Source organism: Ananas comosus, linkage group 17 (genome assembly GCF_001540865.1).
Source record: "Ananas comosus cultivar F153 linkage group 17, ASM154086v1, whole genome shotgun sequence".
Taxonomy (NCBI): Eukaryota; Viridiplantae; Streptophyta; class Magnoliopsida; order Poales; family Bromeliaceae; genus Ananas; species Ananas comosus.
This window is the reverse complement of record NC_033637.1, coordinates 2394695-2418000: the sequence shown is the minus strand read 5'-3', so window position 1 is coordinate 2418000 and position 23306 is coordinate 2394695. Positions and strand designations below refer to the sequence as shown.

The following is a 23306-nucleotide window of genomic DNA, read 5'->3' as shown; positions in this document are numbered from 1 at the left end:
TCTTTTTTCTTTTATTTTCTATTTTTCATTCTTAAATTATATCACAGTATTTCTTATTCATTTCAATTCACTTCCTACTGTCCATGAAATTCATTAAATCGACCAAAAGTTATCACGTGAAATGATCTACAGATTGAAACTGATGTGACAATTTTTATTTAAAGTTAGGAGCCTTTTATTCTATGACGGTAACTGAAACTGAAAGAGCTAACAAATATTAGAAACTACTCAATTTCCAAAATTTGAAAATTAAAGGGAAAATTTTAAATATCATCCATCTAGTTTTGTATTTTTTTTATTTTAGTGCCTTATTATTTAAAGTGTATCACTTTTATATTATGTGGTTTTTTTGTTTTTTTTTTTTGTTATCCCTTCCTGTAATTTTTTTTTGTTAAATCAGTGACAAAGTCAAAACTAAAGGGTACTAAAATAAATATTCGATAAACTATAGATGAGTATCTGAAGTTTTTTATATATGATTTAACGAAAAGTTAACGGAACGGCTGACGAAAAAAGAAAATTAAAACCACAAGATACTAAATTGATACATTTTAAATCATATGATACCAAAGTAAGAAAGTGTGAAACTATAGTGCTGGTATTTGAAGTTTATCCAAAATAAAAAAAAAGGAAAACAACGCCGCAAACTAACCAGAATTTGGGCCCGGATCACTCTGGCTGGGCCCGGTTCGGCCCGGCCCGATCATTCGGAGGGTCGGGAAACGAGCCAAACGACCAGTAATCTGTCCGCAGTATTCTGCTCTCGTCATTCGCTATCGGCGCCGACTTCTACTCTCCACCGACTCGCCGCGCGTGCGAAACAGATCTCTCCTCCCTACGCCCATGGCGGCGGCCCCCGCCCCCCTCCCCGTCCCCACCCCCACCCCCTCCCCCGAGGGCGCCGGCGCCGACGACGGCGAGGACGCGGCGTTCCGCGTGGGGCAGAGGGTGCACGCGGCGGGGAACCCTCGGCGCGCGGGCACGGTGCGCTACGTGGTCGGCGTCGACTGGGACGACGGCGAGGGCAAGCACGACGGCTCCCTCGCCGGCGCCCGCTACTTCGCCGCGCGGGGCCACCGCTCCGCCTCCTTCGTCCGCCCCAAGGCCCTCAGCCCCGGGATCTCCCTCATCGACGCTCTCCTCTTGCGCTACAGCGGAGACTACACCAAAGAGGAAGAGGGTGAGGGCATTAGGGCATGATCGCATTTGAATGTATTGAGTTTTAAGCGTTCACAATAGCATTGGCAGGAAAAGATTTTTTTTTTTTTTTTGATTATATGCTTGTTGCTGATTGTGGCAGAGGAAATGTACGTTCTTTCGACGAGTAAGAAGCGCGTCTCGGTGGAGTTTGTGGGGAAGAATAAGGTTCAGGAGAAGTTGAAGCATTTTGATGAGTTGCTCACTGCTTCGGTCTCGTATATGGGAGTTAGCTCAATTGGACCTCCACATGAGATCAGTGCTTTAGTTCCGAGTAATTTCTTTTGCGTGCACCTTTACTAAGTTTCATGTTTTGGAGTATGTTAAATTTGTACTACTTTTGCTTAAGGAGACATCTTATTGCAGTTTACCCCAGTAAAACTAGTAGAGGCATATTTTTACTGTGGTAGGTAGGATACCATCTTACCTTTCGGATCGGAAAATTATCTCGAGGATGAGAACACAAGATTATATAGCATCCGCACTATTTATTGCTTAACTCACTTGTGAGTTGGTGTTCCCACAGATTAATGTAATGCAATGGACTTTTCATTCGTCGTTCCTGTTCTAAGCTATTAGAGTAGCTTACTAATGCATTTAGACAAACTGAATGTTTTCTTATTCTTTTCTCGCGTACTTTAGATAGAGTAAGTAAAAATTGCCTTGTATTTAGATTTGCTTACTTCAGTTCAGCGCAAGAGTTCGATACCATCTTAGTTTAGATAGAAAAGTTCTCTTTGTGTATCAACTTTCACTATCGATCTTTAGGTGTCCATTTTTACTTTATATCAGACTCCAATTTTTCCATTCATCATTTTTCATGGCACCTTTTCATTTCAACTAAGATTCCAGTTATTAATAATTCTATAACGGAGTAATAGTTATAAATCTTGTTTGGTAAAAATCTTTGTTGGTACCAATAATGCCTCTTTTTTTCGGTTTCAGGCCTTAAAGATCTGGATTTGACAGGAAACTTGATTTCGAAATGGCAAGTACGGTTTCATTATAAGAGTAATGCCTGTGGAGCTACTTTACTGTTGCCTGAACCCTTCTTTCTTAAATATTGTGATTTTTAAATTACGTAAAATGGTCCCTGGAATCTTTAGTGTTGACATGCTTTACGTAGTGGAAATATAAAGCTGTGCACTACTGTATAATGGGCTGGTTATGAAAATTGCATTTTTATGTGGGTTATACTCTATACCAAAGATGGTACCGTCTTTTCATTCAAATATGTGATCAAAATGGTAATTGTTTTTTCAGGAGATTGCTTCACTTTGTGAAGCTTTACCATCTCTTGAAGTTCTAAATTTGACGAACAACATGATTGAGTCTGATGTAGTGGAGCTTCCGTTACTTAAAAGTATCCGCATTTTGGTTCTCAATAGCTGCGGTATTACATGGGAATCGGTATACTCACACCCTGTGTAATTGTGCTTTGATTCTTCGATACCATTCAGTTATTTTACCAGTCTGAATTTACTGAAAACAGGTTGAAACACTTGAGAAGTCACTTCCTGCAGTTGAAGAACTCCATTTGATGTCCAATAAGTTGAGGACAATTGTGGTTAGCGCTGAGATCCCTTTAATGCGAAAGTTTTCATTTTGCTTATGGAACTGATTTCAAGTACTATCACCATTCACCAGTGATCAATCATTTCCTGCAAAAGTTTTCATGATTTTTCTATATCGCTTTTGCTTAATTGGAGTAGGTAAATATGTATGACCTAGTGAATCGGAATCTTCCTGAGTTCTTCTAGATTCATTGTTCGAGCTCATCATACCAGAATTGATGTCTTTTCTCACAGAATATACTATGAATTTGATTATTGTGTTGTGTCAGCATCATCTGCCTTTTTGAAGTACTAACTAGAACCATATATGTTCCATATAGCCAGCACTTACCGTACCAGTGACAAGTCCAGTTCAAAGATTTGGATCGTTGCGGCTCCTAAATTTAGAAGACAATCATTTTGATGAATGGGATGAAATTCTGAAGCTTTCTCACTTGAGAAGGTTTGAATGCGTATTCAGTTGTTGACAGATTTTGTTTCTGAGCTTGCTGCCTTTCTGTTTCATTCCAACATGGGGAATTATGACATGTGATGCTTTCAGCCTGGAACAGCTTTATCTGAACAAGAACAACCTGAAGCATATATTTTATCCATCTAAGCATCCGACGACAGGATTAGACGATAATAATGTGAATGAGACATCTCCAGTGCCTTTTGAGAATTTGCAGTGCCTTCTTCTAGGTAAATCTCAAAGGGCATATTTGTTAAATTTGCAGCCTTTATGCTTTCAATATGTAACTACTAACTTTTAGAGCATCTCAGGATGTAATAAGATAGAAGACTTGGCATCTGTAGATTCACTGAACTTCTTCCCTCGCTTAACGGTGAGACAATTTTCTTTATGGAATTGCTAGGTTGTGGCATCAGTAGTTATTATTTTTGTTGAGGTTACTGCCTAATAAAAAGATACACTCAAATGCTACCTCTAAAATGAATTCTTATTTAACCTGCATCAGAAGTTGATGAACTTTAGTTTTCTTTTATCTATATTTATTTTCTTATTTGCCATTAAAAGCTCATCTCGTGACTATGGTAAAACTTCAAACTAGTTTTTAAATCGTATATTATCTGAACCATTTCTGATCCCTGGTATAGACATTTTCCTCTGCTCATCGCTCTTTGTGCCAAAATATCTTGAAAAAAATGAAAAATTTTCCTTTAGCTATTAAAGGACAGATATTATGGAAGGAAATGATAATAACACGAGCATGACAATTGTATTTTCCGTGTTTCTTGAAGGATATCAGGCTTTCTGAGAATCCTATTGTTGATCCAGCTATAGGCGGTTTACCAAGGTTTGTTTTGATTGCACGCCTGGCTAAAGTTACAACACTGAATGGGAGTGAGGTATGAGCTAAATCTTACTGAAGTATTGAACATTTAGATAGTGATTTCTTGAACTTGTACTTTGCTTGTTCCAACTACAAGTTTCATTATATAGGTAAGCCCACGTGAACGAAAGGAGTCTGAAATCAGGTAATCAAACTAAGTTTTATTCATTCCTACAGTTTGATGATTAGTTCATTATACATAATATAAATCTTCTGTTCGTAATTATTTTTTTAATTTTTCTGCTAATATTTATTGATTAAGTTTTGTTTTCTTAGTATAATCACTGATAAAGTTATATACAAACATTGATAGATAATATTTGTAATTAAGTTATAATGTAGTTACCGACTTGCTTTTCTCCATGATAATTATGTTAGACCCCTGGTTTCTAATGCACCAATTTGTTGCAGGTATGTTCGCCTTGTGATGGCGAAGATGCAATCGGTTGATTCAGAAGAGATCAAGCAACTGCACCCTAGGTAATTTATTCAGACCATGTGTGTTATAATTGTGAAGGACAAATTACTCATCTCAGCCATGGACAGTCCCTTCATATGCCCTCTATCCATCTCTACTTTCAATCTTCACCATCTAGTAAGCTGCAGCCTTTTGCCTATCTATAAAATCATTTTCTTTAAGAAGTGTTGGAGATTGACAGAGAAAAAGGATGGATGGGCAGATAAATAGATGGTCAACACGCTTGCGCGCGCACACTAAAAAAAAAAAGAAAAAAAAAACCCTCTGCTGTAGCAGCTAGCAATCCTGCCATACAAGACTAGTTTATCGCTTATCTCTCAAATCTATTGTGAACACAGTTCCCATTATATTAGGCCCTAACAACTTTTAATGCAGATTTGAAGAGCTGAAGGCACTGCATGGTATTGAAGACGAGAATCCACGGTCCGGGACATCAGGCCCTCAGAAAATGGCTTCTGGACTTATTAGTATAATCCTGAAAACATCACCTATAAATTGTTATAGGGATTATAAATATTGCTTGAACTGAGTTTCTTATTCAGGTGTAACTTTGAAATGTGTGGGAGCTTCCATGGGGGAGAAGCAGCCATTGACGAAGAAGCTACCTCCGGCAACTACTGTAATCCCTTTTTAAATTCTTCTATGCATCTTAAGGTTTATTAATTGCACCATATTTCTTTATTTTGAGTGGTGGATGAGCGGGGGATGTAACCAGAAGCTAGGTCTTGGATACTAGAAATGTGGTTCTGATTAAAGTATTAAGTATTTCTTTGTCTCCCCCCCTGAATCTGCAAGCAAACAAATTAGTCTCCATAATTTGTTCACAAGAGTTAAATGTAGCTAGTGAGGTTCCTTTTGTAAAGTAGTCTTAAGAAACTTTGGTCGGTAATATAATGTTTAGATCTCAGTTGGTTTGAGCAATTATCACATAGTAGTTACTCACTGTTAAGGTGCTAGTGTTAAGATCAACCACAAGACATTTTTATTTTCTTTCCCCTCAAATCATGAAGATGTGACCGTGTGTTCCGTGTAGTCATCCTTTCTTCTCTATATTTATTCATGTACAAGTTTGTTTAATACATTACTTATCTCTACTTTTCTGCCCAGGTTGGCAAGTTAAAAGTTCTGTGTGAGAGCTTCTTCAAGTTGAAAGACATAAAGCTGAGATTGTTTCTTGAGGAAGAGGTACATCCTTGTATTATTTGGCTTGTAATATTTTGTAATCGCGATGCTATTCTACTTGCGAACTACATTATCTTGAACTGCACGTGTACAACGGTAGATTTCTATCATAGCATCAAACCAAAAGTATCTCGGTGGCTTTTATTCAACATTTTTTGTGGCAAATAGTTGTGTGGACTAAGTTGAGTACACGCATCACTTTTATATGTACAACTATTTAGACGAGAACAAAAGCATGAAATCAAATGGTTAATAATTAGTTCTTGGTTTTGGTTATATATGTTTATTTCGGCTCTGATCAAGAGGCATGATCCATTGGCGATTTTGACAGGGATCTCCCTTACCTTTGTTGCTTGATGAGGACATGGCTCCGTTGATGGACCTCGGTATCGGTTCAGGGGCAACCATTCTTGTGGACGAAGAAAATTAGCTTCCATTATGCGGAGTTTATTGAGAAAAATTCAAATTTCTTAAAAGCACAATATTAGGCATGTTAATGCTCTGAATGCAATGGTTTCAGTTTTGTCCTTAGAGTGCTGTTGATGTTGTTCTTTCGGGGAGGGCCTAACCCTGTTTATGTAAAACTTTTATCGACGTGTGGTTTGTAATTTGATTCGTACTGAATCTCTCTCATAAAATATTATATGGTATTGGAATTTAGGTACTTGTCCAAGGAAATCAAGCCCCTGTGACGTCTCTTTTATTATTATTATTATTTTCTTCTTGTGATCTAAATAGAGCTTCATAAATCTTATAAATAATTCAGATTGGTTTGATTTTGCTATCATAATAAGATTTCTCCAACTCAGCAAAACACAATTGTGTTAATTTATTAATGACCGAGTCAGAATCATAAAAGACAAACATGATCTAAAATTTGGTGGGAATTGGTTCGGTCTCAACGCCCAATGCGTACGCACAAAGGTTTAAAAAAAAAGAAAAGAAAAGAAAAAAAAAATCATGATCGAATGGTGTCAATTAATGCAATTGAATATGTCAGCGGACATAGTAGAGGAAGTGACAAAAAGAAACAATGCGTGGCTGTTATGCAATGATTGGTGATTAAATTAAAGGACTTGGTTTTGATATATTTTTCTAACTTGGCATTTTGAAGGCGTTTGTATCGATCGACTATTCTATATATGAGACAATCTTATCCTGTTTTTAGCAGAGAAATACAACCAATGCGTAGTACTATGGAATGTAAAGCTGTTACATTAGGAATCTTATTGTTGAAAAAAAAGGGAAAGAAAATTGAGAGACTAGCTAAACTTTAGCTACAAAGTTTGGCACCGCTAACAATGCACCAGTAGATCAGAATATATGTAAACAACTAAAGTAGAAATAAAGTCCAAAACGTCTTGAAACAGAACAAAATTTGAAATTAATCATCGTCATACTGTATTATCCATTATATTGATCTATAGTAGACAATAATTCGTAAGTAATCTTTATAGAATTCGCTAGTCTTCTCAGAAAACTCAAAACACCAACTGTATATATATATANCTATATATGAGACAATCTTATCCTGTTTTTAGCAGAGAAATACAACCCATGCGTAGTACTATGGAATGTAAAGCTGTTACATTAGGAATCTTATTGTTGAAAAAAAAAAAGGGAAAGAAAATTGAGAGACTAGCTAAACTTTAGCTACAAAGTTTGGCACCACTAACAATGCACCAGTAGATCAGAATATTTGTAAACAACCGAAGTAGAAACAAAGTCCAAAACGTCTTGAAACAGAACAAATTTGAAATTAATCATCGTCACACTGTATTATCCATTATATTGATCTATAGTAGACAATAATATAATTCATAAGTAATCTTTACAGAATTCGCTAGTCTTCTCAGAAAACTCAAAACACCAACTGTATTAATATTTATATATATATATATATATCTAAAGACTTTTTAAGTTTCCACGAGTAGGGCTAGAATACTTGTAAAAGTATCATGGGGGTGATACTTGTGTATTTTTAGCCCTTGGATGGAGAGATGTGAGGTTGAGATGATGGTNTTTTTTTTTTTTTTTGTCAAGCATCATCTTCTAGAAGTAAGTACACATAGTTAGCATCCGCCGGCCACTGGATACCACCTGCCGTTGAGCTTTAATCACCTTTTAAAATAATAATAATAATAATAATATTAATATTATTAGTATTATTAGTATTATTATTATTATTATAATATTAATATATTTCTTTTACCCGGTGTTCATTCGCAGGCTACGGTGTATGTCATGTGCGAATAATTCACTGGCTGATCGCGTCACAATCGCCGAGGAGTTTTAAACTCTAGAATTTTTATTTTATATTTATATTTTATTTTATTGTTATTTTAGAGTGGGGGAAGAGAAGAGGAGACGGGGGCGTTTCAGGTCGCCGCCGACGTTTTAGGGCATTTAATGGGTGGGTGCCGTCACGGTTATCTTGCGTGAGAGTTATTGCGTGGACCATAGTTTATAAACCAGATTCTCTATATATATATTTTTTGATTTTATTATAATTTATTGAAGAGTCTTACCAATCATACCTAACACAGTTAATTAAAAATTTAATAATTTTTTAAAATTTTAAATTTAAAGTTTATTTATGAAAAAAGAAACAAAGTGAATAATTTGCTATCTTTCTCTCGCAAAAAAAAATGAAGGGTTTCGAGCGAAAATACATTATGACATATATATTTTTGCTACGACAGTAAAATCTCTATCTTCAATGATAATATTCCTAACAAAAAGAAATATATTTTTATTATACTTTCTCAACGCACTTAATGCAATTTATCTGTAATCTCAAATAGAATTAACATACTGTTTAGCCGCACTTAACGCAATTTACATGTAATCTCAAATAGAGTCATAATACTATTTGGCAAGGACTAAAAAGCAAATTATCCCTCTATTTTGACAATGAATATCTATTTTCTTTCACTTCTTGTGGAAATAAAACTGGAAATTTTCTTTTTCTTTTTAACTACCAAGCATTAATCTAGCAAAGAATATTGTTGCTGTTGAAAAAGCACAAGTAGAAATAGAACTAATCAAATAGGCCCTAAAACTTAAATCTAAATGTATTCATCCCGATCTAAAGATTAATGCTTTAGATATATTTCTTGTGCAGGTGTAGCTCTCTTATAATTAATGGCTAACCACAGATATATTGGTTGCATTGTACAAATTAATTAATACTAATACATGCTTCTTGATATTATTTATAAGCTGTAAATAGATTATATATGAAAATTACTATAATATTTGATATTTCTCTATCAATAATGCCAAAAAGTAGCGACATTTAAAAAGTTTTTGTTCATTTCATGAGTTAAATAGCCACCAAAATAATTATAATTTTTGACAAATAAAACTTTTTTTTTTTGGTGAACCAGATCTATAGGCGAGAAATTCTACAATGTCACGCTTGCACCACGTCATCAATAATAAGCCAATCACAATTCTTCTTTTCAAACAAAAGTACAATAAAAATATTTTTTTATAATCATGATGGGACATATATCTCTAAAAGGAGATATTTGATTGGTTTGTGACGCCACGTCACCAATATATCCGGTGCATTCTAGAATTTTTCTCTATAGGCAGGACGTACTTTGATATGGAATACTGTTGTCGTGATCGACGGGGTGTCGATGTCGGTGAACCGGTCAACTCTTCGGTGAACCGGTCAACTCTCCTTGTAGTTCTCCATAGCCGGGGAGAGACTTTTGGTGTAGTTTACACTATTTCAAAATTTAAAATTTAATATTTAAATTTCGTTATTGCATGTAGGGGCGAAGCAATTGAAGCATTCCACTGCATTTAGTTGGTGTGACTCCTATCAGATCTATGCCATTATTATTATTATTATTATTATTATTATTATTATTACTTGATGCTACGTACGTACCTCACGACAATCGCATTTCTTATGATCTTAGTGTATGCAATCTTTATATTAGCCTATAATTAACCTACTCAATTACCAAAAGTGGTTCACATAAACCATCAACTACGTACATGCAAAAGAAAAAAAAACCAAAAAAGAATTTCTTTAAAAAAAAAAAGATACATGAGCATCACACATATATATATGGACCAATTCTAGCTCAAATTGACCCAATCCAATCCCACATGCCCCACTGAGTTGTTACCTCTAAAACGGTGTGCAACTGTAACGTGGGAAATCATCTAGAAGCTGACTATCTTATTAAAAAATAATGAAAAAAATTTAAGTCACCCTGCAGCTAGCTAGGGTTTGCTGATGCAGTGTTGAATAAAAAAAAAAAATTTTAAAAAAATGGTGCCATTGTTTGTACTCAACTCTTACGATTGCATTTTCAAATTAATTATTATTACAAAATGTATACACCTTTTGTATTGATTGATAGTGATGCTGTGCTTTTGTTTGTTTTAATTTTTTTAAAAATTTTTTGAAATATTTAGTTGCGCGAATATCATAATTCCGCGTGTTAAATGAGCTTTTATTAATTCTTACTATTACTTAAGTCTTCGGTTAGTGATGTTTAGACCCAACCCCACTCATCGTTTAGAAAGTGAGTTCGCATATGACGTGTTCTAATCTTTTTTGTCTCCCTTTTTTTTTTTTTAATAGAGAAAAATTATATGAGCCATAGGTCCCTGCAAAAAATTTGCAAGGATAAAATAGAGGTTGACGTGCTCATTTTGGCTTTTAGTTACATTCCAAAAAATTAAAAAAAAAGAAAAATAAATCCTTTTAGTTCCATCTGGTATTCTATCCTTTGGAGTTTCTGAAAAATAAAAAAAAAAATTAATCATTTGTATCTGAAAATAGGAATTCTAATTTAAAGTTTCTACTTTTATAATTATCTGTTTGATTGTTGCAAAAAAAAAAAAAGTAGCAAAACTTTTTTCTGAGTTTTTTTTTTTTTTTTTTTTTTTCTTCAGACAAGTCAGATTAGAAGCGCATTAACATTATTGTTTTAATACTTATACACATCACAACAAGCAATCTGTTACTGAAAAACACTCTTTTGCCTGTTCTTCGGAGGCCTATGCTGTTTTCATCATATACGCTCAGTTTATTTTACTTAATAAATGAAACAGGTAGTTTGCTATATTTTTTTCAAAAAAAAAAAAAATGCTCTTTTCAGAGATTATATCTATATCTTTTTCATTTTAGAGCCTCATGAATTCGCGTGTAACACAAAGTCGCAACATTGCTCAAATCTCTTATGAAGTCGAGTTTCAAAAAGTAGGTTTTTACGTGAGCTGTGCTTTTTCGTAATCAAACATGCATCAACGCATTGCGCAATCACCCTCGCACTCCTATTTCAAACTTGTTTAAAATTTTTATAAACTTACCGACTGTCCCTAGTGCAAGTGGCAAAGAGCTTGGTGGTTGGTATCCGAGGTCCCAAGTTCGAATCTTAGTTGATTCACATTTCCAGCTAAGTTTATTTCTAAATAAAATAAATAAAGCATGTAGCATGCTACATATTTCTCAAAAAAACATAAAAAGATTTTTATAAACTTTTTTTCAAGTTAAAAAAAGTTAAAAAAAGAAAAAGTAAGAGACTAAGATAAGATTTAGCTATCAATTGCATCAAAACGTACATGCGTATGTGAACAAAATATTTTTACATAAAAAAAAAAGGCCAATGGCAATAGACCATGCCTTTCACATTGACCGAGTCAACTGCTTCGCACGAAAGTTACAGCAACCCGCGATCCGAAGCATTCTCCTCGGCGATTTAATGAAAAAAATAAAAATAAAAACGAAAAGTAAAAAAAAAAAAAAAAAAACAAAAAATTTGCCCCGTGCGACCGATTCCCGCGTGCGCGCTCCCCCACCCGTTGCCGACCTCTTCCTTAGCATTGAAGCCTTCCACCCCTCGCATTGGGTAAAACATGTTCATCGAACCCCCCAAGCTACAGATTATTTTGAAAAAGCTCCTTCCACTTTATTTTTTTTTTTAATTTTCTCATTAAGAAGGACCTTTTTTAAAGTTATGACCCTTTTTTGGCTTAGTTAGGAGTTTAATGAAGTTTAATAATTTTATTAACTATTAATTGTATTTGGGCGCAAGATATTTAATTGCTTATTTGCTAATAAAATTAGTTGATCGACGATTGAAGTTGTTATGTTTAATAAAATTTATAATGTATTTGAACTTAATTCTTAAAAAAAATAAATAAAAATTTAATCAATTTGAACCCAAAAAAAAAAAAAAAAGTTGAGTGGCTANGGGCTATTGCAGAACAAGCTATAGTTGAGGGGTCTCCATACAATTTCACCTTTCCATTATGATCGAGCCCGGGCCGGGCTATATCCGCAGAACTCAAAAACGACTCCGTTTTCATTTCTCTTTAGATTCTTTCCATTGTCTTTTGACTGGTCAACGATGTCCTAACAATTATCACCCCACTCTCTCTCTATATATACAAGCCTCTTATTCTCAACAAAAACTATGTGTGTGTGTTCCAAAAATAGAAGAGCTCTCTCTCACCTCTAGCTCCTATACAATAGAAGGGTGGAGAGATTTATAAAAAAAGAAAAACAACTCATAATTCACAGGAGAGGATTCACGAAAGAAAGGCGAGGAAAGAAGAAGAAGAAGCAGAGGTCGATCGGTTCGGCGATGGTCGATGATATCGAATACGTATATTGCTTCATAGCTTTCCTTGTGCACTTGTTTCGTGCGCTAAGGAAGGCCTTGATCATGGGCCTTTGCACCAACTCTTCAACCCATGCATGTCTCCCTCCTCCGCCCGCACCTCTTTCGTGGAAGAGGCAGTCCGAGCCGCACAACGTCGCTCATAAGCGGTCGAAGGAGGGCTCGGACCGAAAGGTGCACCCAGTCGCCGAAGAGGATTGTTTCAAGCGAGAGAATTTCGTGTCGAGGGCTTCGAGTTGCAACGTCGGGGGACAAGCTACGGTTACGGTCGCTCGTCACGAGGGCTTTACAAGAGAAAGATGTGAAGAAGAGAAAATAGAGAAGAAAATAGAGTTAGATTCTCTGTCGATCGGTAAAGAAGGTGAAGAGAAGTCGACAGAGCGCGCAGTGAGGAAGAGGCCGGCGAGGCTGGTCATACCGGAGATTTGTGCAGTGTCGGATTTTCGCAAGGCGGGGACGGAGAAGAATTCGGGGGATGTGAATGCGGCGGTGGAGGTTGAAGGGAGTGGATTTTGTTTGGCTAGTAGGAAGGGGCATAGACATGTAATGGAGGATGGATATGGTGTAATTACTAACATCCATGGAAACTCCAAACAGGTAAATTGAATTAAACTTGTTGTGTGTTTTTGCTTCTTTTTTTTTTTCTCTCTGTAGATTTTGAAATGGCATTTTGACTCCTAGCCCGAGTAGAGCTCTTCCCAATCTAGTTCAAAGGGGGAAAAAAAAGGAAAACCAAAAAAGAAATCGAAACTAACATATTGTGAATTATATATCAATTGGACTATAGTTTAATTCATTTATGAATCATCATATTGTGAAAAGCCAGCATTATATATATATTGGTTGAAGAGTAATTTTGTACTAAAAAAACCAATTAACAAAGTTTTCTAACATGATATTTCATATATTTTATGCGAAAAAAATAATATATTCATCATGTTCCGAAATAATAAAATGATATATTTATCACTTTCCGAAAAAAAAAAGAAGGAAATGATGAATGCATAAATTGCACATTGTAAATCACCCCATGTTTGATGTCCAAAAAATTTTAACTGAACAATGCAAAAAAAAAAAAGGAAAAAAGAAGGAAGTCCCTATTGTTTACAATATGATCATAGTTGAAGCTTCAAGCTAATTAATTAATTTTCTTTTCTGGATATTCTCTAGGCCTTCTTCGGCGTGTTCGACGGGCACGGTGGGCGCGCGGCCGTGGACTTCGTCTCGGAGAATCTAGGGAACAATATCATAGCAGCAGTTGCTCACTTAGAGAAGGAAAAAGAACAACGTTTAGAAATGGCAATCAAAGCTGGCTATTTGACCACCGATAGGGAATTTCTTAATCAGGTAATTACAATTACAATAATATTAATCTCCAACTGATCGATTCTTATTAACAACACTAACCCTCATGTAATTAAATTTGACAAGTTAGACTTTTTCCTTAAATATAGGAGTTTGTGTTCGAATTATTCCTGCTAAAAATATGTTTATAAGTTGGTGATCACCACCAATTATTTTTTACTATTCCCCCCTCTTTTTTATTTTGTTATGAGTTGCGAACAACGTGAACAATTTGTGAAAGTAACATTAAATGATTGACAACATTGAAGTCAACGTACATGTACTATTATTATTAATTAGTTACCTTGGTCAAGGGGTTGACACGGTCTCCTGCTATTCTGAATGCGGAGAAAAAGAAAAAAAGGTCCAATATATGGAATTCAATGTAAAGTAACATTATGAAAACTAGCGTAAAATTTTCTCTAGAGTTAACAAAATATATAATTTCTGAAACTGTTTCGACGATTAATAGGGCGTGAGCAGCGGAGCATGCGCCGCGACGGTGCTGTTGAAGGACGGTGAGCTTCACGTCGCCAACGTCGGCGACTGCAGAGTAGTAATGAGTCGCAAGGGAGTCGCGAACGCCCTAACGACCGATCATCGCCCCGGAACAGAAGACGAAAAGAACCGGATCGAGAGCTCGGTAAGCTTCTCTGCCCCCACACATTTATTCATAGCTTCTTTATTTCGAGAAGTAGCAATATCGTAAACAAGAAAAACAAAAATAGCCATTCGTGAGGTGAATTTAACAAAAAAAAAAAGAAAAAAGAAAATGTGAACATATAGCTAGCCGTGTTGGAACAATATATATGTACTTGTGCAAAAGCTAATGTGTTTGTGCATATTGTTAATATTGATGATCACAGGGTGGGTACGTGAGTTGCCGCAACGGAGTTTGGAGAGTACAAGACTCGTTGGCTGTGTCGAGAGCGATCGGAGACATCAACATGAAACAATGGATAATCTCCGAGCCGGAGACGAAGAAGCTGCAGCTAACTCGCGACTGCGAGTTTCTGATCATGGCTTCTGACGGGCTCTGGGATAAGGTAATACATACGCGCGTACTCCATCGAGATTATTTATTTGTGCATGTATGCGTTCTCTCTTTCAGAAAAAACTTCAAAAGATCTTTCATGACACAACATCTGCATATTTTATTACTCTGTAATTTAAAGTGTAAGGAAAAACAACTAAAGAGGATAGATGATACATGCACACTACAACAAAAACGGTCTATAGCGACATTTTTAAATGTAGGTAAATGTCAAAAAAGTGCTGCTAGCTAAAATTACCGACGCTTTTAAAAAGTGTTGTTATATGTGGGGTCGCTAGGTATATAGTGACAGTTAAAGAGTGTCGCTATAGCCTAAAAGAGTGCTGCTAATTTACCAACACTTATTTAAGCATTTAGCAACCGCCAAAACTCTATCTCGTTGGCTACGGTGGCGGAGGAGGACGACAGGAAAGGCTCTTCGTCTAGAATTTCAGTGGATTGAGTGAAGAGAGAAGAAAAGATGGTAATTGATTTTTCTTTTTTTTTTTTCTTTTCTGTTTGTAATCGGGTCAAATGGACTGGATGTGGTTGGTTGAGTAGAGTAATCTTTTATTTTTAGTTGGATTGGGCATTATATTTAGGCATAAGTAGATGTTTTTTAAGTTTTAGCATAAATGGGACACTTACTCAAAAGTGTCCCAAACATGTGTCCCTACAACCTAAGTCTGTTGTAGTGGCATGAGTTCTTCTAAGTTTTATGTTTATGTGTTCTCTTTTAATTAACATGATTTTTTTTTTCTTTTTGTTGGATTAGGTCACTAATCAAGAAGCAGTTGATGTTGTTCTGAGGCACAATAATAACTCCATGAAATCATGCAAGGACCTCGTGGACATTTCACGTAGTAGAGGAGGCAGGGATGATATAACGATCATGGTGGTGGACCTCCAGAAATTTTTACACTTATAGGGGTTTAATCAGAGAAAATTAATTATTAAAACCATATGATAAAAATGGATTAATTAATTCACCAAGCAAGCAAAAGAAGAAGGAAAAAATAGTGCCACAACATCGGAGAAAATGTAATCTCACAGCGAAATAGTTACAGTTAAGCATACAGAAATACGCTTCTGATCTAATTTATTGGGATCATAGGGAGACGATTTATAGTACGATTATTGCCTTCCAAAGAGGGTATTCTTCGGAAAGAGCGGTTGATAAATAGGCTTAGAATTGGGAATTTGGAAAGAGATCGGTTTAAGAGGATATTAGAGGAGATAAAAAGCACAAGGGAACTTGACTTAAAGCTTGTAAATAATTTTCATTCACTGCATTTTTTTTTATTTTTTTTGGAGAAAGTTTTGCTGCTTCTTGTAATTGTTTAATTTGTCATCATGATTAGTAAAGTAAATGGGGGATGGATCATTGAAGAGCATGTAGTTGATTCTTCAATATGTTTATGTATGTGTGATTACAGTTTTGGTTTTAAAAAAAAGAGTACAGATGTTATGTGAACTATATATATGCACGGCATATTTTGAAATAAGTATAAACAGTTTTAAAAAAATTTAATTTTACTATATATCTAAGTTCGTAGCATTTTTCAAATAGTTAGTAAACAGAATATTGAATAATTAATCGGGTGACATATCTTTTATTTGTTGAATTATGTTCATGTAGAATTTGCTCAGGTGAAGTTTTTTAGGTTTGACCAATATTTTTTTTTAAATGTTTTAAATTTTTTTGTAATCCGAGAAAATGATAAATTGGAAAACATTCCATAAAGTTATATAGCAATTATGTCTTAAGCGGTAAATTAATTGTTACAAAAGTTCTGTTCAATTTTACTTTCAACGTACTCCTGATAATTAGCTAGGATTAATTAATTAATTAATGTTGCAACCATAATTAAATCTCTTTCCTTTTTAATAGCCCCTCTACATTTTCGTACTTTTACTGTTATTCTACGCAGGGTAATAGTGCAACGCTTTTAAATTATGAAAAATAATAGGTGTGGTTGCAACTGTAATTAGTTATTAGTATAATAGTTTTTTTTTTTTAACTTCACAATTTATGGTATGTTATAGACTTTGTTTGGAATTACAACAAATTAAAAATATTTTAGCTACGCTGGTGTAGCCGTACCTCTCTTATGCATAATATATAATTTTTAATATAAATATCTTAGGCCAACTTGCATAAAAAATTCACTTATTTTGGGCTTTTCCAAAACCGGACCACATTTTTCGTTTTTGCAGATTCGGTCCGCCTTTTCAGCAAACTGACCAAAATATCGTTTTTACTTTCTCTCTTTCCTCTTTCTCTCTCCTTTTCGTTTATCTCGTTCTTTTTTTTTTTCTCGCCGGCAGAGCGGAGGTGGAAACGGTCCGTCTCGCCTCTCACCCTCATTCTCTCGCCCTCGTCCTCGCCCTTGCCCTCGTCCACGCACCCCCCTCCTTTCTCACCTCCAACCCTGCTAAGGTCGCGCAGCGACTTTTTTTTTTTTGCTTTTTTCTTTTCTTTTCTTCTCCGACTCTTCTCCACCGTCTCCGACGACGACGCCTCTCTCGCCCTTCCCCGCCCTTCTCATCTCTCCCTCTCCCTCATTCTCCCGCCCTTCTCATCTCTCCCTCTCCCTCATTCTCTGCCGTCTCCGACGACAATGCATCTTCGCCGGCGCCGACGTCGACGTCGACACCGTGGAGGTCACTGCGGCGCTACAGGCTCGGAGCGGGAGAGTCCTTAGCGGCGTCGTCGCCGGCACCATGACTGTTGGCAGAGAGGGTAACAAAAAAAAATTATAGAAAAAAAAATAAAGATAAAAAATTATATAAAAAGAAGGATGAACATGAAATTGCATCGTTAACTGCAAAAAAATTATAAGTTGCACTACTTAAGATTTAAACTGCAGCTTTAAGATGAAAACTACACTCTTTAAACGAAAATTACACTCTTTGAAAAATATTTACACTGTTTCTCTTCTTATTACACTCTTTCAGACGTAAACTGCATCCATTAAGATGAAAGTTATACTCTTTAAATAAAAGTTGCACTGTTTCTCCTCTTGTTGCACCATTTCTCCTCTTGTTACACAGTTTTTTTATCTTAAACTGCACCCTTTTAAGAAATATTTATACTGTTTCTTCTCTTGTTGCACCATTTCTGTGTAAACAAGAGGAGAAATAGTACAATAAGAGAAAAAACAGTGCAACATGAGGAGAAACTGCACTGTTTTAAAAGATATATATACTGTTTCTCCTCTTGTTGCACCATTTCTATGTAAACAAGAGGAAAAATAGTACAACAAGAGGAGAAACTGTACTATTTTAAGAAATATATCTACTGTTTCTTCTCTTGTTGCACTGTTTCTCCTCTTGTTGCACCATTTCTGTATAAACAATAGGAGAAATAGTGCAACAAGAAGAGAAACAATGCAATAAGAGAAAAAACTGCACCCTTTTTAGAGATATTTATACTGTTTCTTCTCTTGTTGCATCATTTTTGTGTAAACAAGAGGAGAAATAGTGCAACAAGAGGAGAAATAGTGCAACAAGAGGAGACACAGTATAAATATTACTTAAAAGGATGCAGTTTAAGATAAAAAATAGTATAATTTTCGTTCAAAGAGTATAATTTTTATCTTAAAGCAGCAGTTTACATCTTAAATAGTGCAACTTATAATTTTTTTTGTAATTAACGATGTAATTTCATCTTCATCCTTCTTTTTATATAATTTTTTATCTTTATTTTTTTTTCTATTTTTTTTATAATTTTTTTTGTCACCTTCTCTGCCAACAGCTACGGCGCCGGTGACGACGCCGCTAAGGACCCTCCGCTTCGAGGCTGTAGCGCCGCAGTTCGGCGCCGGCGAAGATAAATCGTTGTTGGAGGCCGCAGAAAATAAGGGAGAGGGAGAGATGAGAAGGGCGGGGAAGGGCGAGAGGCATCGTCGTCGGAGACGGTGGAGAAGAGTCGGAGAAGAAAAGAAAAGAAAAAAGCAAAAAAAAAAAAAATCGCGGCGCGGCCTTGGTGGGGTCGGAGGCGAGGAAGGTGGGGGTGCACGGACGAAGGCAAGGGCGAGGGCGAGAGCATGAGGGTGAGAGGCGAGACGTTTCTGCCTCCGCTCCGCCTCCGCTCTGCCGGCGAGAGAAAAAAAAAAGAACAAGAGAAACGAAGAAGAGAGAGAAAGAGGAAAAAAAAAAGTAATAAGGGTATTTTGGTCAATTTGCTAAAAAAGCGGACCGAATCTGCAAAAACGAAAAAGGTGGCCCGGTTTTGCAAAAGTCCAAAATAAGTGAATTTTTTATGCAAATTGGCCAATATCTTAAGATCGAAATTCAATTTCATAAATTTCATTTATGCCATTTAAATTTTCTAAGCATGACAAATTATAAACATAATTTTATAAAAAATCAGTGTCTAAAATTTATAATTTGTAATAGGTAAGTGTAAACATCCGGTGAATTAATATATAATAATAATTTTGAGAGCTCCATCAGAGAGATTTAGATATACGGTGTATGAGAGCAACCGCGCACACCCGGTGCAGGCAATAATCTACTCCTGAAATGATTCTTTAATTCTACCAACAAAATCTGCACTTAGGAACATTCCAGATTACACCAAGCAAAAAACCCGATCTGGAAATATCACACCAAGCGTATTATTTCTGCACCAAGTGTATTAGTAACTCCATGCACCGCGGCTATTATTTAATAATTAACATTTAAAAATTAAAACCCCAATCAATAAATATGATATACACCATCTTAAGTAATCTACAGATAAAAAAAAAATCACATGATTTGAAAGCTAATTACTAAAATATAGACTATGTATTAAAATTTATTATTTAATTTGTTAGAAAAATGTCTCAAAAATTTATAATGTTTCATGTATAACACTTTTAAATGTTATAAAGCACATACAATACAATAAATTAAAATTTTTTATTTTTGAAATACTCTGTAATGCGCTTTTCGGAGAGCGGTGTACGAGAGGGAATCGTACACCCGGTGCAAACTAAGCGAATACAGCGATGTCGTTCCTCTCCTCCACTACTCGACACTTGTCCACAACATTCCTCTCTCTCTCTCTCTCTCTTCTCCTCTCCTCTGTTTTGATCCTCTTCTCCTTCTATACTCTTCCTTTGTTCTCTCCCCCTTTCCCCTCTCCCCACGCATCGTTTCCCTCTCCTCCGTGCCCTAGCAACCCAACCTCCGCGCTTTCGCCATGGACGGCGACGCCGCAGAGTTCGAGGATTGGGAGCTCCTCGATTTCCCCGTCGTAGCCGCTGCAAACCCCCCGGACCCTCGCGATGACCCCAAACCCTTCGAGGGGATCGGCGAAAGCTTCGTACCCGGCACCATCGAGCCCGATTACTTCGCCCCCGATCACGCCAGGGTGCTCTCGGAGGAAGACGATGGTGGCGATGAGGGTGGGGTCGATTCTGATAACCCTAGCTCGGCCGATCCCGACTCCGATTCCAGGTACGAGGTCGGGTCCGTGGGGGGAGTGGGTTTCGGATCGAGTGGGAGTAGCTTCTCGCTGGAATCGATCGCTGATAGTGAGAATGGAGAGATTGGTAACGTGGTGGAATCGGCGATTGGTGAGGAGAGTGGGAATCGTTCGAGCTTTGGAGGGCTTGGGACTTGTCATGGATCTGATGCAGAGGTAGAGAATCGTGGATTGGATGAGAGGAGAGCTGATGAAGAGGTAGAGAATCATGGATTGGATGAGAGGAGAGATGATGATTCCGAGCCTTTCGCAGAGGTAGATGCTGGGAATGGTAGTTCGGAGATTGCATCTGTTGATGGGGGAGAGAAGCGGATTGCGGCTTGGTGGAAGATGCCTCTGGTGCTCATGAAGTATTTTGCTTTCAGGGTTAAGCCTCTTTGGTCTATCTCCGTTGCCGCCGCCATTTTGGGGTTGGTCATGCTCGGAAGGAGGATGTACAAGATGAAGCGCAAAAGCAGAAATATTCCACTGAAGATTGTGATCGATGACGGGGTGAGACTATCCTTGATCTTACTTGTGAAATTGAATTGCTCGACAACTTACACTAATCCCATCAAATAAACTTAATTTTAAGCTAATAAGATTTTAACAAAGGATTCCACACCAGTTATATGATTTCTTAGGTTTTCGAACATAATGTACAAAAAATATCATTTGTTTCGTAGTGTTATCGATGAGTAAAGATTGGGATGTGGAGAGATATTCGGTTAACGTGTTATTTTTAGGGTGTTTCATAATACTGTTAAGCGAGTGGAAGTTGTAGATGACAAATTGCCCATCCTGCGCCATTGCAGAAGATGCTTAATGCCTTATATTTATTTGTACATTTAATTTATACCAAAATTCCTGACATTTTATCAAAAGAATTGTCATACATGTTTTCACAATAGCTCATAGATTGATCAAAGATCTGTGTGTCTCCAATTGCATATTAGTTAATTCGTCCGAAGGGAAGTAACTGGCTGTTAATGGGCAGAATACAGAAACACAATGAACTTCATCAGTAACGTTTAAATATTCCTCAACTTATGCATATTGCCAAGAAATGATGGTACGTGTGCAGGGGCATAACTTTCAGTATGACATTAAAATACTTGCATTTAGATTGAATTTTTTGGTCTTAGCATCACATTGGTTTTGCTTCGCGATGAAGAGGCAACTTAGAACATGACATTTGTAGTATTCTGAATCCATGAATCTGAGAGCGAAATGTACAGTTTTATGTAGTTTATGTCAAATATAGGGATGTGCTGCAAGATGGTGAAATCAAAAAATTATGCCAAAGGTTTCCCATTAGGTGATGTTGGCTGTAAGAAATTACTAGTATGTTTCTTGGAGTCTTTATCATTGATTTGTGGTTTGTTGATTCTGTAATTTCGTTATATGGTTTATATAATGAGAATGGCTTGAATCACATAGCAATTGTCTGATGACAATTCAAGTAATTAAAGCCACATAATTGCAGTCAGTAATTTTGTGCAAGAAAAAGATTATATTATTGAGATCTCATTTGGAAGGATTTGACAGCAGTGTTCGTTATAGAAAGGATTGTTAATTAAATTTCCTAGCTGGATTTTGCTGCAATATTTTGTGCAATCACTTATTTTCATGTCATCTTGAGTTAACATAGTAGTTTTTGATCTAGGTGATAGTTATTGTATTACAGTATGCAGCATTAGCCAGCAATTTTGGCATTTTCTATAGTTTTTGTCTCTTTGATTGATTGGATCTGCTGATAGTGCTGTTGCTTAGAGTTGTCAACGGGTCGGATTCGGGGCGAATTTTTAAAAACCCGAACCCGAACCCGACTCCAAACCCGAGACCCGAACCCGAACCCGAACCCGAACCCGAACCCGACGGATTTTAAAAATCCATATCCAAACCCGAACCCGACCAAAAATCCGAAACCCGAACCCGAACCCGAAAATTTGAATCCGAAACAATTATTTCTTTTTTCAATATTTTAAAATATATTATATTAAACCTAAATTTTTAAAATACAAATTCAAATATAACATCAAATTTTTATATATATATTATATATAATACAAATAAATTCGGGTTCGTGTTGGGTTCGGGTTCGGGTTGGGTACAATCAAAATCCATATCTAAATCCATATCCGTCGGGTTTCTATTTTCGATATCCATATCCGAATCCATATCCAAATCCATTGAATATATCCGTTTCATTCAGGTTCGGGTTCGGATAAAATTTCGGGTATCCATACCCATTGACATCCCTACTGTTGCTTGACTACATCTGTTACTGGTATACTAAGGTTTACTTTCCTCAATACCTTCCTAACATTTTACCCAGTAAATTTTAGCCTTTAATATTTCTTTATGTCACTAACTAATAAATTTTTCTGGTAATTGTTGTTAAAACTAATTGCCTGTATGATCGAACCAACTGTACATTTATTCTAACTCAAAACTGTTCTCAAAGATAGCCCCAATTTTAGTTGAGGCGAGCACTTTGAATATGTTGTTTTTCTCTCATGCTTTAAATTGATGCAGAGGGAGTCTCTGCTGGCGGCCCGGGCTGCACGTCTTAACAAAGCATTCTCGGTGGTGAGACAAGTTCCGGTCATAAGAGCATCAACTCGCGCTGTGACTCCTTTGTCTATTATTTCAGTTAGATGAGCTTTGGATTCTTTAAACATCATATCAGTGAAGCTTTAAAGAAGTTAGTCAGCAGAATGTGGTAGTTTATCCTTTATATTTCTTTTGGATGTAGGCGCAATGATCGGGAAATACTTAGCAGCCTGTCTGTTCTATTTTTTTTTTCTTTTTTAAAAAATTACCTTAACTGATAGTATGTTTTATGTTATATGGTTTCTGTTACTAGTTAGTTAAGCTTGAATAATTGTCTGAGTACGAATAAAGAATATAATTTCTGTGAGTTTAAATGACCCTACTCTGAGCTTAAATGACTCTACTCTAATGCATTAGATGAGGCAATTGAAATGGCACATAGAAAATTGCGTGGTTTAACTATGAGGATGGTTCATATTTTTGAAATTATCTTTTGTTCCAAA

The 23306-nt window shown here is 36.3% G+C and overlaps 3 protein-coding genes across 3 annotated transcripts; all 3 read left to right on the top strand.

The window, feature by feature from the left end:
- On the top strand, nucleotides 761-6441 carry LOC109723611 (tubulin-folding cofactor E). The gene is made up of 15 exons (XM_020252049.1): nucleotides 761-1180; nucleotides 1301-1471; nucleotides 2143-2189; nucleotides 2461-2607; nucleotides 2690-2764; nucleotides 3092-3213; nucleotides 3313-3452; nucleotides 3534-3595; nucleotides 4011-4118; nucleotides 4213-4247; nucleotides 4514-4582; nucleotides 4956-5047; nucleotides 5123-5199; nucleotides 5688-5765; nucleotides 6094-6441. Exons 1-15 carry the CDS (start codon nucleotides 844-846, stop codon nucleotides 6190-6192), a joined length of 1659 nt encoding a protein of 552 aa, XP_020107638.1. The 5' UTR covers nucleotides 761-843; the 3' UTR covers nucleotides 6193-6441.
- Nucleotides 12229-16181, top strand: LOC109723447 (probable protein phosphatase 2C 74). Its single transcript, XM_020251803.1, has 5 exons — nucleotides 12229-13012; nucleotides 13586-13762; nucleotides 14232-14402; nucleotides 14626-14805; nucleotides 15568-16181. The coding sequence occupies exons 1-5, from the start codon at nucleotides 12380-12382 to the stop codon at nucleotides 15718-15720; spliced, it is 1314 nt and encodes a 437-aa protein (XP_020107392.1). The 5' UTR covers nucleotides 12229-12379; the 3' UTR covers nucleotides 15721-16181.
- Nucleotides 19859-23180, top strand: LOC109722992. The gene is made up of 2 exons (XM_020251174.1): nucleotides 19859-20760; nucleotides 22786-23180. Exons 1-2 carry the CDS (start codon nucleotides 19984-19986, stop codon nucleotides 22909-22911), a joined length of 903 nt encoding a protein of 300 aa, XP_020106763.1. The 5' UTR covers nucleotides 19859-19983; the 3' UTR covers nucleotides 22912-23180.

Bases quoted from the DNA above. Each gene is read 5' to 3' on its own strand.
- LOC109723611 (XM_020252049.1), top strand. From the start codon at position 844: ATGGCGGCGGCCCCCGCCCCCCTCCCCGTCCCCACCCCCACCCCCTCC. The intron at 1,181-1,300 runs GTGAGGGCATTA...TGATTGTGGCAG, and splicing joins CTACACCAAAGAGGAAGAGG to AGGAAATGTACGTTCTTTCG. The intron at 5,048-5,122 runs GTATAATCCTGA...TTTCTTATTCAG, and splicing joins AATGGCTTCTGGACTTATTA to GTGTAACTTTGAAATGTGTG.
- LOC109723447 (XM_020251803.1), top strand. From the start codon at position 12,380: ATGGTCGATGATATCGAATACGTATATTGCTTCATAGCTTTCCTTGTG. The intron at 13,763-14,231 runs GTAATTACAATT...GACGATTAATAG, and splicing joins ATAGGGAATTTCTTAATCAG to GGCGTGAGCAGCGGAGCATG. The intron at 14,403-14,625 runs GTAAGCTTCTCT...TGATGATCACAG, and splicing joins AGAACCGGATCGAGAGCTCG to GGTGGGTACGTGAGTTGCCG.
- LOC109722992 (XM_020251174.1), top strand. From the start codon at position 19,984: ATGGACGGCGACGCCGCAGAGTTCGAGGATTGGGAGCTCCTCGATTTC. The intron at 20,761-22,785 runs GTGAGACTATCC...AAATTGATGCAG, and splicing joins AGATTGTGATCGATGACGGG to AGGGAGTCTCTGCTGGCGGC.